The sequence below is a fragment of the Pongo abelii genome, chromosome 13 (assembly GCF_028885655.2).
Source record: "Pongo abelii isolate AG06213 chromosome 13, NHGRI_mPonAbe1-v2.0_pri, whole genome shotgun sequence".
In the NCBI taxonomy this organism is placed as follows: Eukaryota; Metazoa; Chordata; class Mammalia; order Primates; family Hominidae; genus Pongo; species Pongo abelii.
The window spans coordinates 63347240-63363188 of NC_071998.2; the positions used below are offsets into that span (position 1 = coordinate 63347240).

At 37.0% G+C, this 15949-nt stretch overlaps 1 protein-coding gene across 1 annotated transcript in view; it reads right to left on the minus strand.

Moving 5' to 3' along the window:
* The window catches only part of ALDH1A1 (aldehyde dehydrogenase 1 family member A1), a gene marked incomplete at its 5' end in the record, with an annotated part of 58322 nt that extends 46165 nt beyond the window's left edge, over positions 1–12157 (minus strand). Inside the window, 1 exon segment of the mRNA NM_001134137.1 lies at positions 12037–12157. Within this exon segment, the coding sequence (NP_001127609.1) occupies positions 12037–12102 (66 nt within the window).
* Positions 12158–15949: the final 3792 nt, after the last annotated feature.

The window sequence follows — 15949 nt, forward strand, 5'->3', positions numbered from 1 at the left end:
TGTCTGTGTGTACTATAAAATAGAAATACTTAAAAGCATCAGTATGTCATTTAAAACATCTCAGTTTCAACTTTCATGTCACTGAATTTGTCTTTTCTTGAGGAGCCAGCTTTCACATTTCTAATTATTTGAAATATGAAAACAATCATAAATACAGTCTTGGATAGTATATAACTTTCTGTTAGACTTATGACAAGATGGACTAGTTTATTCGATTTTGAATCAGAGGTAGCTAACACAGGGAGTAAAGGAAGGTGACATATGTGCTGGATTATAACATATATCCTAATTCGGACATCCCTTCTTACTTGATATTTAAAGATAAGTTATTAATAGTTCAACCCTGAGAGAGAATGTAATGAAACACTCCTCCAAGGTTTAAATTAGCTACTATGCTAAATGCAAATTACTTATTTATTAAAAATTCCCCAGTGATCACTAGCATAGCTTAAAATTCTATCAGAGTAATAAAATGTATATTACTATGTATCCCTAAATGCCTGAATGTAATTCATTCTATATTCTGTGATTTATTATTTAGATAAAATATATTTTCCTGGTCTCCTCTATACTTCCATTGGACAATTTGTCACTTTTTAAATAGTAATTTTTAAGTGTCTGCCTTCCATCAAGGGCTGTGTATGGTTTTCTAGTTTATCTTCAGTGTCCAACACAATCTCAGCCCTCAAGCAATTTTAGCCTCAGTAAAAAATTCTTGAATAACTGACTTAATTGAATCAAAGATATATAATCCATCAGCTACATATGGATAAGATCTATAACGTTCTACAAATGAATACTCTATGACACTTGCAATTTCCTACAAAATGGGGAAGAGGATAAGCCGCCTTGTTTGCCCATTCATGCCAATATAATTTTCCATACAAGAAAACAGCATTATTTCCCTACAAGAAAATTATCCTGTATGGTTAGAAGCATTCAAAGGAATTGTAGTACTAGCCTGAAATTGATGGTAAAACACATGGGCATGCCTAAATAAAGGGAAAAGGGGCCCAAAGCTGTTCAGACAAAGAGACTAGATGTGCAAAAATACATATACGGGGATATGAGAAAGATGGAAGGAGTATCAAGAAACCCTATCAGATTACAGAAACAAGATTAACTGAATACAGATGAAGACTATAAAATTCATTGTATTATTTTTTGGGAAAAAACACTAGGCTCTTAGATCAACTTGAGGAAAAATAAATTCAGATGAAAGTGCTGATTTGCCCAGTGTCTCTTAGAGTGAATCAACACTCTAGCTATCAGAAATACATTTTACAGAATCCCATAATTATTCTTAGAGTGTTTCCATTTATGCCCTTACAGCTTAGTATTTTTCTTCTCAAGGGATGGCTGGGAAAGAACTTAATCAACTTGTCCTGAACTCAGCTCACTGTCATCTCTAGCTTTATGCTGCTCTCACCCCAAAGTTCTAAAGCTTGCTCATGCACACTGTCCCCCAGCCCTCTCTCTCACACACTTTCCTTCTTCTGTTAATGACACAAATAATCCCTAGGTACTCTTTTGTATCACTTTGTTCTATACAATTATAAAAAAGCTTTCCCTGTTCTCTTTGCCCCCTACCTCTGCCTAATTAAAATTTAATTTTCACCTTGTCATCATAATCTTCCTCAGATTCTGTCTACAGCCCTCCTCAGAATACTTTAGTGATCCTCTATTGTCAGACTGCTTAACATGGCACTGGAGGTGGTTCACGATCTTGCCCCAACATGCTTTTCCAGTCTTTTGCTCTACCATTCCCTCAGTTTACCCTTTGTTCCAGCCTCATTCTACTGCCTCAAACACCATGCTGTTTTTTGCAGCATGCTTTTATTCACAGTGTTCTTTAGACTAGAGTTCCACTATTTTCTTCTATTTTTACTTCAAATTCTAGCTTACTATGTCATCTCCTCATGAAGATTTGACTAGTTGCTCCAATTGGATTTAACCTCTCTTTTCTTCTTTCCAACATAACATATTAGTATCTTACTGATAAATTACTTACATTCTGCTTTGTGTTAATGTTAGATATCTACATATCAGCCCATGAAATTCCAAACAAAAAACTAAAGATTTTGCAATACCTGCCGTAGACTTTTAAATCAGTCTTTCAAAACCTGCACCAGATTTATTCACTTGCGAATTCTGCCTTCTCTCTGCCTAAAGATTATATTACCGCCTTAGATTTTGTACCTCTAAACTAAGGGAACACAGATCTCATTTTGGCAGAGATCCAGAATTTCACCCTTCTACAATGTAATTTCATTAAAAATAAAATAAAACAACACACAGAATCAATTACATTTTGCTAGGCCTGTGGTCGGACTTTCTAGTTCTTGCCTGAGTCCTCTTATCCTTAGGTCTGTGATAATCTGTGGTTTCAAGTTCTCGATAATATGCTCTCAATATATTATAGCTTATTTTACTCTCTTTACACACTTTTTGGTAAAAGAATTATTACAATATGTATGTACCATCTAGTTCCATGATCAGAATTTGCATCTAAGCTGTACATAAAACTGCCACTTCAGATTAAAGCCAGTGAATGTTTTGTAAATGAGCATTAACCTGAAGTAGTAACACATGTTTATCTGGCAGCCTGCAGGCAACTGAAGAGATCAGCTGTAGAGGACCCCAAATTACCAGCACTGTTCTGCATTATTCAGTTTTAACCTTTAAGACAGGAGGACACTGTGAGCCCAACTTGTGTTTGAACTTGTGTTGACATTTATATAATCACGATTAGTAACTTTTGCTTTATCAGAAAAGTGTTTGTCCAATAATGAGTAAATACTTGAGATATAGTCTGGCAGTTATTGTGGAAAAATGAGAGATGAGTTAGCCATGGCCTCTGCTCTCAGGGGCTTATAATCTAAGAGGAGAATGTATTCATATCAAGAGCAGTCGGTACAGAATTAAAGACTGTGGAGCAAAATGGCCAAAGAAGTGGTGTTGTCAGTAAATGGTGTAGAGGGGCATAGGCTGAAAGAATGCTTCTTTGAAGGATGGAACTGGATTGGTGGAAAGAAGGAAAAAAAAAAAGAGTAAAGGGAGGGACAAATCTTTGGAAGTTTGTAACACAGTAAACAGAGCAGCTCCCAACAGAATGGAGTTGCAGTGGACATAAGTCACAGATAAGGCCTGACATTGAAAATCAAGTCAATTTGTGGCAGATCCTGATCCCCAGAGAAAGAAGTTTAGGCTCTATTCTGGATATAAAAAGGGAGAGAGACCAGATCAAATGGATGTTTAGGAATACTGATTTTAAAGTACCCCAAATGGATTTGAAGTAGACCAACCAGAGTCCAAGAAATTAGCCTTGAGACTAATTTCGTAATCGTATCATAAGGTCACAAGGTTTTGAAGGGGAGTGATGTAACAGTGCAGTCTACAAATTATGAATTATGCCATTCTCCCACAAACAGAGGCGTTTCAGCATGAAAAGAGAATTTGGCATAGGTAATGTGATGACCTAGATGGTTAGAAGGCCAGGTATTGCTCAGTCTTTTTCTTCCCCTTAGCTACAGATAATTTATTCATAGGGCCTACCTCAAATACCTTTTTTTTTCTGTTTTAATTATAGGAGCTTTACATTCGGCATTTGCCTTCCAGCTAACTGTGTGACCAAATGTTTTTGTATAATCACTGCTCCTATAGTTATATTTAATGGTTATACGGAGAAGTCCAGGCTAATGAATGTTTGTTATAGTAATTATAAAATTTACATTAGGCTTGTTGAATGTTCTATAATAGTGACAATCTTATTTTCCATTTGTTTTTTGCCTTTAGCCAGCTTAGAGGAAAAGAGATGATACTATAAAAGTAAAATATTCTTGGGTTCTATGTAACCATTATATATTAACTCAATTCTAATTATGAATTTTGGACTTAGGTGACTTTTGAATAACATATATGTAAAGTAGACATCAACCTTCGGTTTGCAATATTGATTGGAAATTATAAATGCCTATGCATGCTCTTGGACTTCAAGTACTTTCTATATGGGGAAGCAATCAATAGAAATGATGAGGCAACTTAGAAATGGATTTTTACACTTCAGATTTTAGATATGCCACATTTTAAGAAATGCATCATTTTACCTTTGATAAACAAGTAGCCATTTCCTGGATTCAACTGGTGTCCAAGAATTAGTCATAACTGTGAAAAAAATTGCCTTTCCAGAGTAAAAGTTATTATGTCTTAATGTATTGTGTATAAAGCTATAGTTCTAAATAAATAAGCATAATTTCCTCAAAATATTTCTGGCTTGGATAAAGCTAGTTTTGACTAGTGGGCAAAATAAAGCCCTATTTGCCTTATCTGCTGATATGAGATTTTGGAGCCTATGGGCGAAAGTGGGGAGCCCCTGACTCCTTGCAAAAGATACTCAGAGTGCCTTAAATTAATATTATCTCGGCAGGGCAGCGACTGGGCCAGCAGCTCTAGACTCTGTAAAGGAAGCCAATACTTTCTTGGTGGGAGAGAGATTTTAAGAGATCACATTTTCAATGCACAAAGAATTTCTTTTAAGATTTTCCAAACGAGAGGGAGGGTGATGAGAGTCCCCATTTAATGTCATCCATGTGAATTTTCAAACTTGAGAGCTGAGTCACAGCATAGGCTGATGGGTGGTGGTGTGAACCTGTGGAGACTGGTGTGTGCTGTAAATGTGTCAACCTTTTCTCAGCTTAGAAACCTACCAAAGTACTAAAGGCCGCTGGGAGTCAGGGAGTATGAGATCAGGGACGAATAACGAGGAGGTGAGACTGAACAAAAGTCAGGTGGGGTGTTAAACATGTAAAAGAATCAAAGCTGGATCTCTGGCAACTGCTTTGCACCCTAACCCCGAGGCAGGAAAGCAAAACGTTGAGGCTCAAAGTTAGAAAATGTAAAAGGAAATTAAGGAGGAAATAACAAAGGGGAGGAAAATTTTTAACTGCCATCAAATCAATGAAAACAAAATGAGAGAATGACCAAAACAAAAAATAGGAGAAATAAAATTTTCCTTTCATTTGCTTTAGATTATAGTCTGACTTTAGTAACATGAGTATATATACTCTTTTTTCTTGTTGTTTGCAAAACCCTGTCAGCATTTTCAATTGTGTCAGGGCAAGAGAAAAGATGCCACGGCATTTGTTTTGAGCCACTCCATCACTGTGTCCAAGAGATGATAACAAAACTTGTCAGCAACTTCTGTACATCATATATTTTCTGTATCAGAGTTAAGATGTAGAAGCAATAGAAAGTTCTGCCCATTTTTAGCAGTATCAAGACCCAGTAATAGAATTGCTTGCATGTAAGCCCTCTTCCTTCTAAAAGAATACCAAATATAAAGCATAATTCAGTAGTTATTTGTATTCCTTTGACATCTAAAAAAGTATCGATAGAGCAGTGGAAATAGTCAGTGGAAATGGGACCTGGGTTGAGGGAGGGAACGGTTCAGGCAAAGTTTTTAGAGATGTGAGATTTGTGCAAATTCCCCAGTGAAAAAATTTCCATTAGTAAGTCCAACATTACAATGAATCAGGTAGAGATAATATCAGAAAACCCAATATTAGCAACACTTCACATCCTTCTCAAGCAATGCTTCTAAGTTTGTGGATACTTTTGCTATATACATCTATACACCCAAAACATGTCAGCATCAGGAAAACCAGTATTACACAAATTTACTTCTCTGATTTATTAGATTTTAAGTAAGTGTTTGTGAAGCAATCCTTGCTCAAATTCTTTTGAACATGGTTCTATGTTGTCACTTACACTTGGTAAACATATAATGTATCCCCTGGCTATAGTTATAATAGCATCATGATAAATCAAACCAAAGTGCACTACCCCCACCACCATCCCAAGCCAGATAATTGCTATTTGCAGATATCTCCGTTTGATGTCTGTATTTCTATGAGATTTATTTTATGCTGATTTGCAACATATCATCCTATAGATTATCCATGCCATTTCAGAGTCATTACCTTTACTTTGGGTTGATCTTCAAATCAGTTATTTTTCATATTCTCTAAGAGTGTTTCCCTCATTCTGGCAAGTATGTAGTGACAAATTCAATAGGTTAAAGTCCCAGTTACAAAGTTATATAAAGAGTTGTACTGAGAGCCCTTATGAAATGGGGACAATACCCTCTCTTAGGACATGTGTTCTTTACTTTAGAATTGTTAATTCCATTTTCTTACAGTCAGGCAGGTGCCAGAAAACAAAACAAGTTGCCAAGACAGCAGTCCTCATAGATGAGCTAAGGTATTGCATTCTAAATATCAGTAAATGATTATCTCCCGCTATTAAAATCAATGATTGGTTCTGTCACTGGTTTGTGGCCATGATCGTGTTTCTGCTTAGCTCTGGCACTTTCTGAAAGGAAAGTTTCTGATGTGGCTCAGTGCGAGTTTCTGGGAGAAACTGGAAGCTCTATCGTGAAGTAACTGGAAGGTGGTTGCTGCATTGAAGTTATAAGGCTCACTCACCTACAACTTTTAGACCCTTGCTTGCTGGTCAACAGACATTTTGGTAGCATCAGCAAAAGCTGAAAGACTGTTAAGAACACAGAATCTCAGACTTCATCCTAGATTTATTCTTTCAACCAGAGTAAGGAATGAATGATAAAAATGCAGTAATAGGTGTGAAAACAGTTGTTAGAGCTAATTGGGAAAGAGGGATAATACCCTCTTCTCTTAGGATATGTGTTATTTACTTCAGATTTTTTTCTTGATCAGGTTTTCTTGACTGAGATTCTAGTATTACTGGTTTTGATATTTAAGGAAAAAAGGATATCATGTGGGAAAGCATCAGATCCAAGATAAAAAGATTTAGAATCCAGTTTATTCTACTTTTGCATTTTAAGAGCTATGTGACCTTAAGTCAGTCATGATCTCTGAGCTCAGGCTCCTCAGCTTTGAAATGGGACTCTGCTAACATATTTTCTAGCTCCTCCCAGTGGTTAATGATGAGCCTCAAATGAGAGAAATATATGAAATCAGTTTCGAACTGTGATAGGCAATATAAATATAACTTACATTGAGAACAGAATGATCGTATAATTCTAGGAGTCATCTTGGGAAACAGAATCAAGGAGAGAAAGTACTAAGTAGTTAATTAGTGCCAGCCACATTCCACAAATTACCTCACTTAATTCTCACAGCCACTTTCCAAGGTAGTCATTCTCATTCCCAATTCACAGACAGAAGAACTGAAGCTCCAGGGGATGAGAAGCTTGGCCAAGGTCATATAATTAAATACATAGAATAGCTGGAAATTGAAGCCAGGTTTAGCTTGTTCAGTCACTGCACCTTGCAGCCAGTCAGCTATTTTGTCACCTGCTTCCAAGCCCAAAGCAAACAAAATATTGCTTAAGTTAGAAGGAAGTTAAAAACATTTCCCAAGTGAAAGCAGCTTCACAGCACAATCAGCTTTGCCTTGAACATAAGTCCTTTTCCTGTTTTAAGCACCTCTCAGTGATTTTCCTCAAAATCCGCCAGCCAATCTGGCCCCAGCCTGTATTTCAGTTTCATCTCATCCATTCTCTCCCTTATTCACTTTACTCCAGCCAGATTAGCCTTTGGATAGTTCTTTGAGCATAACATGCTCTTGTCCTCGGGGTCTTTGCATGTGGTAAGACCTCTGGATCTTTGTTCTTCCCCACTCTTGGCCACCTTATTCTCTACATCCCTCAGGCTTACCTTTAAAGCACCTTCCTTAAAGGATCCCTTCCTAAAAATCCTCATCAAAAGCTCTTCTCCTCATATTCTCTCAGCTTTCAGTTATTTTGCTTTAAACATTTATCATAATTTCTGATTAAAGCATTCTCTTATTTTCTGCCCCACACTATTCCACACACCTTCCGGGAATAGAGGCTCCATGAGACGTGAATCATACTAGCCATCTTATATCATGAGAACTAGCATAGGGTACTCGTTCAAGGCCTTGTTAAATAAGAGGAAGGGAAATATGGGAGAAATGAAAAGCAAAAGGGAGAAACAAGCAAAGGGGACAAAGGAGGTATTTGGAAGTTCATGTAGCTGAATTTGTTTGTTGTAAGAATTTAAAGAGATAATCATGGGGGAAAAAAAGCACTTCAAATCATGCCTGGGACGTACTGTTCAATGATTCATAACTCTTCTCCATTGAAAATATCTCTTTAACCCAGAAGGGTTAAACAAACCAGAAATCTAGGAAAGCAATCTCCTACTCTAACCAAAATTGATTCCATAGGAGTTGAAGAAATGTATTTCACACAGACATTTCACATCCATGTCAAAGTCCTCTGCCTCATAGCCTCTCCTAGCCAAAACGTCATATTTTCAGTCAAAGCAGAAAACCTATTTCCTTCCAATTTCCCTATTGTTCTCTTTTTCTAAGTTGGCTGCAAACTTTCTCCTATTGGCCTGGGAACAGCTGAGCAGCAGCTGGAAAGACCATGGTAACCAGCAATGGGCAAATAAAAGTCAGGATGAAGAAGGATACAAGAGGATTCTGGCAAGTCAGTGTCCCAGAGTAGTGGAATTGACCTTAGACAAGTCTCTTGCTAGTGTGTTAGCTCAAACTGCCAGCATTGGCAGTGTAGCTTTGTCACTTACTTGCTGTGTAACTTTAGTAAGTTACATAGCCGCTCTGTTCCTCAGTTCCCTGAACTGTGAAACAGGAATAGTAACCTCCGCATAGGGTTATTATGAGGATTAAATAAAATTATTGTCAAGAACTTAAACAGTCATGGCAGAGTAAGCACAATAAATTTTACCTACATTTATTGTGTGTGTGTGTGTATGTATATATGAGTAAAATGTCATTAGCTGAAGATCTTTTGTAGCATGAACAAACTATGGTTTAATAATTGAAGCTTACTAATTAAGTTAAACATTTTGGAGTTTGAATTCTGTCTGAGAATGCTTGTCTTCTTGAATTTCCTATTTCCTTTTTATAAAAAAAAAAAAGAAAAAAGAAAAGGTAAAACAACAGTATTGTGAAGGGAGAATGGCAAACAAAGTTACCAAATCCTGTAAGAGAAAATTTTTGATCCCTGAAATCTTGGAAGACCCTTGGAACTTCACTCTGATGCAATCTTTGTCAGATGGGACATGACTGTACAAAAAAGAGTGACAGAAAAGCTAGGAGAAGACATGAGGAATACTTGTGGGAAACAGGTCTAGGAAAGGTTGGGTAAAAGAGAAAATTCTGGAAAAACTGGAAAGGATTCAGAAAAATAGGACTAGGATCACTAACGTTAAATCATTTCCCATGTGCCAGGCATTATTTCAAGGGCTTTGTATGCATTAAGTTCATTTAATACTTTCATCGACCTTAGAAAATAGGTGCCTTTATCATCCCCATTTTAAACATAAGAAAACCGAGGCAGAGAGAAGTAATGTAGCTTGCCCAATGATCACATAACTTTCAAAGAATCTCTTCACTTAAAGGCTCAATAAAATGGAAAATGTGGGGTTCATTTAGAGTTGGAAAGAGGAGTAATGAGGATAAGGATGGGATACGAGTTCATATTAGTGAATTTATAACGATGTTTTTGAGGTTTTAAATTCCAAAAGCTTTTGTATAATTTTAGAAAGCATTTCTTAAACTCTGATCTCTCTTTAATCTACCCCAACAAAGAAATAATCAGACTGTACTAGAAAATAAGTCATAAAAAGATATGCATCAATAAATTCTTTTGTTTGGGTGAAAAGCAGTCCCAAGCTTGAGAGTATGTAGCTTTTCTATCGTAGCTGTAATATTTTTTTTTGTTACTCAACACTGTCTGTTCTCTCCAAATTGTCCTAACAACCAATATACTTCTAGATATAATAGTAAAAAAAAAGGACATTAGAATAGTAACAGAAAAATAACACAAGACTTTAGGGGCTGGTAATAGAAGATAATTCCTCAGACACTATGAACTCCTTGCTTACTTGGTTTGTAACCAGGGAACTTATTATAGTTAATAACCAGCATTTTTTTTTTAACTCCTCTTGCAAGTGCAAATTCAATCCAATTCTTCACTGGGACATAGTAAAAAAAAAAAAAAAAAAATGCAAAGGCATTTGAAAAAGCTCACCCATTTAGATTTAATTACATACATAACTGGTGTCCTCCCAAGTGTGAAAATGCTGTAACCAATAAATTAAACAATCAAATGGTATCTGAGCAGAACAGATTTATGTAGAAGATGCATGAGAAATCAAAATTCACTGACTTGTTTGGAGTATTTTTACCCAGAAAAGTTCTTAAACACAGAGCAAAACGCCTGCTCTTTGAGTCTTGCCTTCTTTTGGACACTTAGGTCAGTCATTTGCCCTAGAGGGGAGTTGTTGCACAGTGACTTCGAAGTGAATAGGTTTCAATCTCAAAATCATCTCTCTGTGTTAAGGGATCATTAGGTCTGTGCTTGTATGTTAGAGTTTTAGGACCATCTCATTTGTCTAGTACCGCTTCTTACTTGCTTAATTAATGACTACTAAGTGAAGCTTAATTCAGCAGGAAGGTTATTTACATTAGAGCTTCCTTGAAATACACACACAAGGAAGACTTTGCAAACTTCTGCAAAGCCAAAGGAGTGGGGAGACAGGGGCATCCAGACTACCAAAATATCTTCCTAGGTAGTATCATTAAAAAAAAAAAATTCCCATTAATAATAGTAATACAATAATCTAAGCATTGTCAACAATTTTGAGCTTCATGAAATGTATTTTTAAATATACCTACTTTCAATTGAAATTTCTTGTGAATGACACACTTGGAATAAGAAAATGAGGGAGACTGGACTCTTGCAATCTTTTGGGCATACCTTTGCCAAATGTAAATTGAGGGTATGGATTTACTGCATTTTTCATGCTACCATTTGTAGTAAAATTAAATGGAAAAAATCTTTCCTCTTTAATAAAACCTCGTGATAACAATACCTTAAAATACACTTCATAGCTGCTGGTCAACCATGTTAAATGCACAATCTGATCTCTGCTGCTACTTTCCTGAGGAAAAGAGCCAATCAGCTGAGCAACTTCCTCATTTGTTGTGCTTTATGAAAATGAAAATGCAACAGACCTTGGGATTTCAAAGCCATCCATGGTTACAAGTAAGGAAATAAATATATAACAGTGGGGACTTTTATTTTATCGTTAAATTATAATGCCCTTTGTTTTTCTGTTGGCTAATTCAGACAGCAAAATGGCTCTCCCTTGAGTTGCAAGAGTTAATTTCTTACCATACTATCTGCATCATACCATAAAGATAACTTTAAGTAATTTTGGTTAGATTGTGTTTTATTCATTTTTTTGTTTTGGAGTTCTAGGATCTGACAGGAAAGCAGTGTGAAACAGGCAAAGTTCAGAGTTACTCTCAGAACGACTCAAGCAGGATCCATTTCCTAGTTCCCCCCAGCTGCGGATTTTAAAGTCTGGATCTAGCTCCTGCTCTTGTTTCTCTAAATATTTATCAGTTAACAATTACACATCTGCTCTAATGGCAACAAACTTGGCTGAAGAAATAATGCTTTTCTTCTCCCCACCAAAACATGCAAAATAATGCAAGTCCATCTGAAGTTTTTCGAATCCAATTATCAGACTTAAGTCCCCCTATTTTAACACTCATTTTATTAAACATATTGGAAAGTTATGTTATTTCAGTATGCTCTCTTTTTCCTTGTTTGCTTTCTATTGTTCCTATTCGTCTGGTTCTTTCCAGTAAGCTTCTCTAGTGAGTATTTTGCTCTCTTATCATACATGCCGGCTATAGTGAAGTTAATAGAAGTGCTTAGTAAAGTCCTCTGAATCCTGGTATAAGAATCCTTTCACACAGAAGAGAATTCCTTTCGCTTGGAAATATTTTAAGAAATAAATTTATGAAAGATTGTCTGATATGATTTAGATCATATTTGATCAGGACACCAAACTGAGACCTGCATTTTGCATGCCTTTTATTTTTATATTTGCAAAGGGCTCTTTACACAAGTTTACTTAAATTGACCTTTAATGCTTTACATAAATGCAGTTTTTGCAAACCCAAGTCAAAGCAGAAAATAGAAGTTTTACTCACCTTAGTATATTGAATCTTCAAATCGGTGAGTAGGACAGGTAAGTCTGGCGTGCCTGAGGATGACATTTCTGATTCGGCTCCTGGAACACAGGTGACTGGCTCAGCAATTTGGTTCTGATAGAGCACTTGGCTTTATTTGTTCCTTTTTTATCTGCACGGGCTAAAGTTTATTTGCATACTCGGATACGATTGGATGAACAAACTCAGAGCAAAAAAAGAGAACGACACTACTTATTTGTAACACCTAGGGCAGGAAGCCTTTGACTTTAAACTTAAATCCTTAAGAAACCAGTGCTCCAGCATCGAAGTTGCACCTGGAGACAGTGCACTATTTGCAGATGAATTAATTTACAAAGCCGAAACCTGTGATAAGTGTATGCAGCAGCTGCTCTGGCCACTAAGGCCAGTTATTATTTTTTTGACTTCTCATGCTTTTTAATGCTACTATGTAACTTTCTGTTCTCTGACAGACTTGGAATCAGAGAATTTGAGGATTGAAAAGAGTCTAAAAGGGCACTTGTTCTCAGTAGAAGCTGGTGAGGAGAGAACCCTGGCCAGGTGTCTTCAGGACAAGGCTTTCAGGAAATCAGTCCATCTCCCAGAAAATCAGGGTGCTGTTTGGGGAAGAAAGGCCCTTTATCTACACCCTACCCTAAGTTAGTTTTAAAATATCGTATCAGTCATGTGTTTTTTCAGTGCTGGGTAAGCAGACCTACTGTGATCTCAGAAGCCCTAAATTATCTTTATTTTCTATATGTGAACAGAAAAGCCAGCAGGACTTTTAGGGAATTCAGAACACACTGTCACACACAATCACCATAATTAGAAATATGGCAATATCATCTATTAAAACTCATTTAAAATGAAAGTAATCCTGGTTTTGGAAGTTGTCTGTATTTATCAATATAGGCAGTGTACAAAGACTAAATTTAAGCAGGGCTTCCAAACAATTCAAGTTCTTAAATTAATGTTCAGCTGAAGGACAATTTTTTAAACAGTGTTACTCCCATTTTAAGTACAATACTTTATTGTATTGTAGCTCTAGCAAACGTTACAATAGGAACAAGATAAAATACTTGGGATGCTCTGATTATGAAGAATCAACCAATTTTTTTTCTAGTGAAACTTGCCAATCCCCCTGAATACGGGACTTACATAGGGAAACTAAAAATTTCTGAATTGTTTGCCCAAATCAGGTGCAGCACTTGTTTCCCTTTCTACCCTCATTTCATATCCCCATTTTAGAGACATACAGAGGGTAAGTAGCTTACTTATGGTCACAGATCTATTAGTGCAGGACCAGAATTTCATTTCAGGCCAGTCTGACTCCCAAACCTGGGCTCTTATTTCTGTTTATTATTTCTGCCCTATTCTCCTCAAGAGAACTCCTACATGGGTTCAAGCATCAACTGCTTTGGTTTTCTCAGTGAATAGTCACCCTTACAGGCATTTAAACATAACTTTTTATTCATCTAAGACAAGGGTTTGCAAAAATTTTCGGTAAATATTTTCAGCCTCTGGGCTGGATGGTTTCTGATATACTTTACTTGACTCTGCCTTAGAGAAACTGTAGATGATAGGTAAATTAATGGGTGTAGTTGTTTTCCTATAGAACTTTATTGAAAAAGACGGAAGGCAGGCCGGATTTGGTGCACGGGCCAACTCCCTAGATTCTAAGGCAGTATCATTCCCAATGCCTTTGACTCCCCCGTGTCTCATGTTTGAAGACCAGATAGAAACTTCTGTGTTCTTTCAACATTTCTCTTTCTATTTCTTTCTTTTTGGAAAGTCTAATTGTTTTCTCTCTCAAAAATGTGTTTTGAGTTAAATGCACAATTACACAACAGCTGTTACATAACTTGAGAGTGGCGCTCTGGCCATGCCCAAACAGCTGTGTTTTGCTGCTTTCTTCTCCCAGAGTCACAGTTGTTTGTGGATTCAAATACTGGTTTATTTGATGTCCAGGCGATGAAAGCTCAAGGCTTCATAACATACTTGGCTTGTCATCTCACTTCTTATATGATCATTCTCAATTGTATTTTATTGGATAATTATGTAAGAACAGTCCCTTTATACCAGGCATTCCTGAATGTAGGCAAAAGGAGTTGCTTTGGAGACAGGTTACCACACCTGCCCATTTAATTTCAGCAAATATTTACTAAGTATCATTTATGCATCCATAATTCTTTAGCCCTAACCTCACTTAAGCAGATCTTTTCTGCCTAGAAACCACAGGGCCTGAGACCTATATTTTTGAGGTAAGCATCATCCTGCCCTGAGAGCTTATTTTGTAGAATAGCATATTTCTGGGAATTGCTGCATATGAGGAAAAGATTTCATCAGACTACTTCTATCCCTTACAGAGGAAATAATGGCTTTTGTGAGAACCTAGGGACCAAGGTTGCACATTTTAGGACTGAACTCAGGATTGTACATTTTTATGGTATGCCAGGACTATGCAGCAGAGGAGGAGCTGTCCCTTTAACTTGAGGGTAATCAACAAAGGATGTTTCATCTTCTTTTTCCTCCTTATGAACAAAGCAAATCACACACACACAAACACACACACACACACACACACACGTGCACATGGAGAGAGAAGCAAGAAACGTAAGAGGATAGTTTATTCATCTCTTGAATTTGACTTCTCCAGCCATTTGTGAAAGCTTTCATTATACCAAGAAACATATAGATTATGACTTCAACCATTTACAACAAACATCTCCAGAACTCCGTCCAATCCTCAGTTTCTGAAAAGATAAAAGGAATCTAATCTGCCACCCAGTACTTAAAATTTAAAAAAAATGTTGAAAAAAGTCATATGATGAACTAAAAATAGCTTCTGCAATGGACTGAATGTTTTTTGTTCAGTCACAATGCATATGTTGAAATCCTAACTCCCCATGTGATGGTATTAGGAGATAGAGCCTTTGGGAGGTGTATTAGTCCATTCCCATGCTACTAATAAAGACATACTTGAGACTGGGTAATTTATAAAGGAAAGAGGTTTAATTGACTCACAGTTCAGCATGGCTGGGGAGGCCTTAGGAAACTTACAATCATGGTGGAAGCAGAAGCAAACACGTCCTTCCTCACATGGTGGCAGCAAGGAGAAGTGCTCAGCAAAAGGGGGAAAACCCCCTTATAAAACCATCAGATCTCATGAGAACTCACTTATTATCATGAGAACAGGATGAGGGTAACCCCCCTCCACGATTAAAGTACCTCCCACTGGATCCCTCCCATGACATGTGGGGATTATGGGAACTACAATTCAAGGTGAGATTTGGGTGGGGACACAGAGCCAAATCGTATTAGGAGGTAATGACGTTATGAGGGTAGGACCTTCATGAATGGATCAGTGCTTTTATAAAAGGGACTCCAGAGAGATCTCTCGCTGTTTCTGCCATGTGAGGATGCAATGAGATGTTGGCAGTCTGTAACCCAAAAGAGGGCTCTCACCAGAACCCAACTATGTTGGCACCCTAATTTCAGACTTCAAGCTTACAGAACTGTGAGAAATTAATTCCTCTTGCTTATACACCACTCAGTCTATGGCATTTTTGTTATAGCAGCCTGAATGAACTAAGACAGCTTCTTTTCATATTTCCTGATTTCAAGATCCTGGAACCATTTATTGAAGATGAACCTCTCCTACTCCAGTTACATGACCACTCCCCTAACTATTCTCTGTTGCCTTAGCATGTCTGCCTGTTGGTAAACCTAGCGAGAAATCTATCCCTATGCTTTTGATTACTACATTTTTATCAGATACCACATTGCTCTTATGCTTATTTGAGTTTTAATAATTTGGGAAAAGTGGATCTTGTATGTAGTGAGAGAGTCTGTACTTAGTTGGCAAGTTGATGTTAAAAATGGAAGTGAAAGGGAGAATTCAAGTATATGAACATAT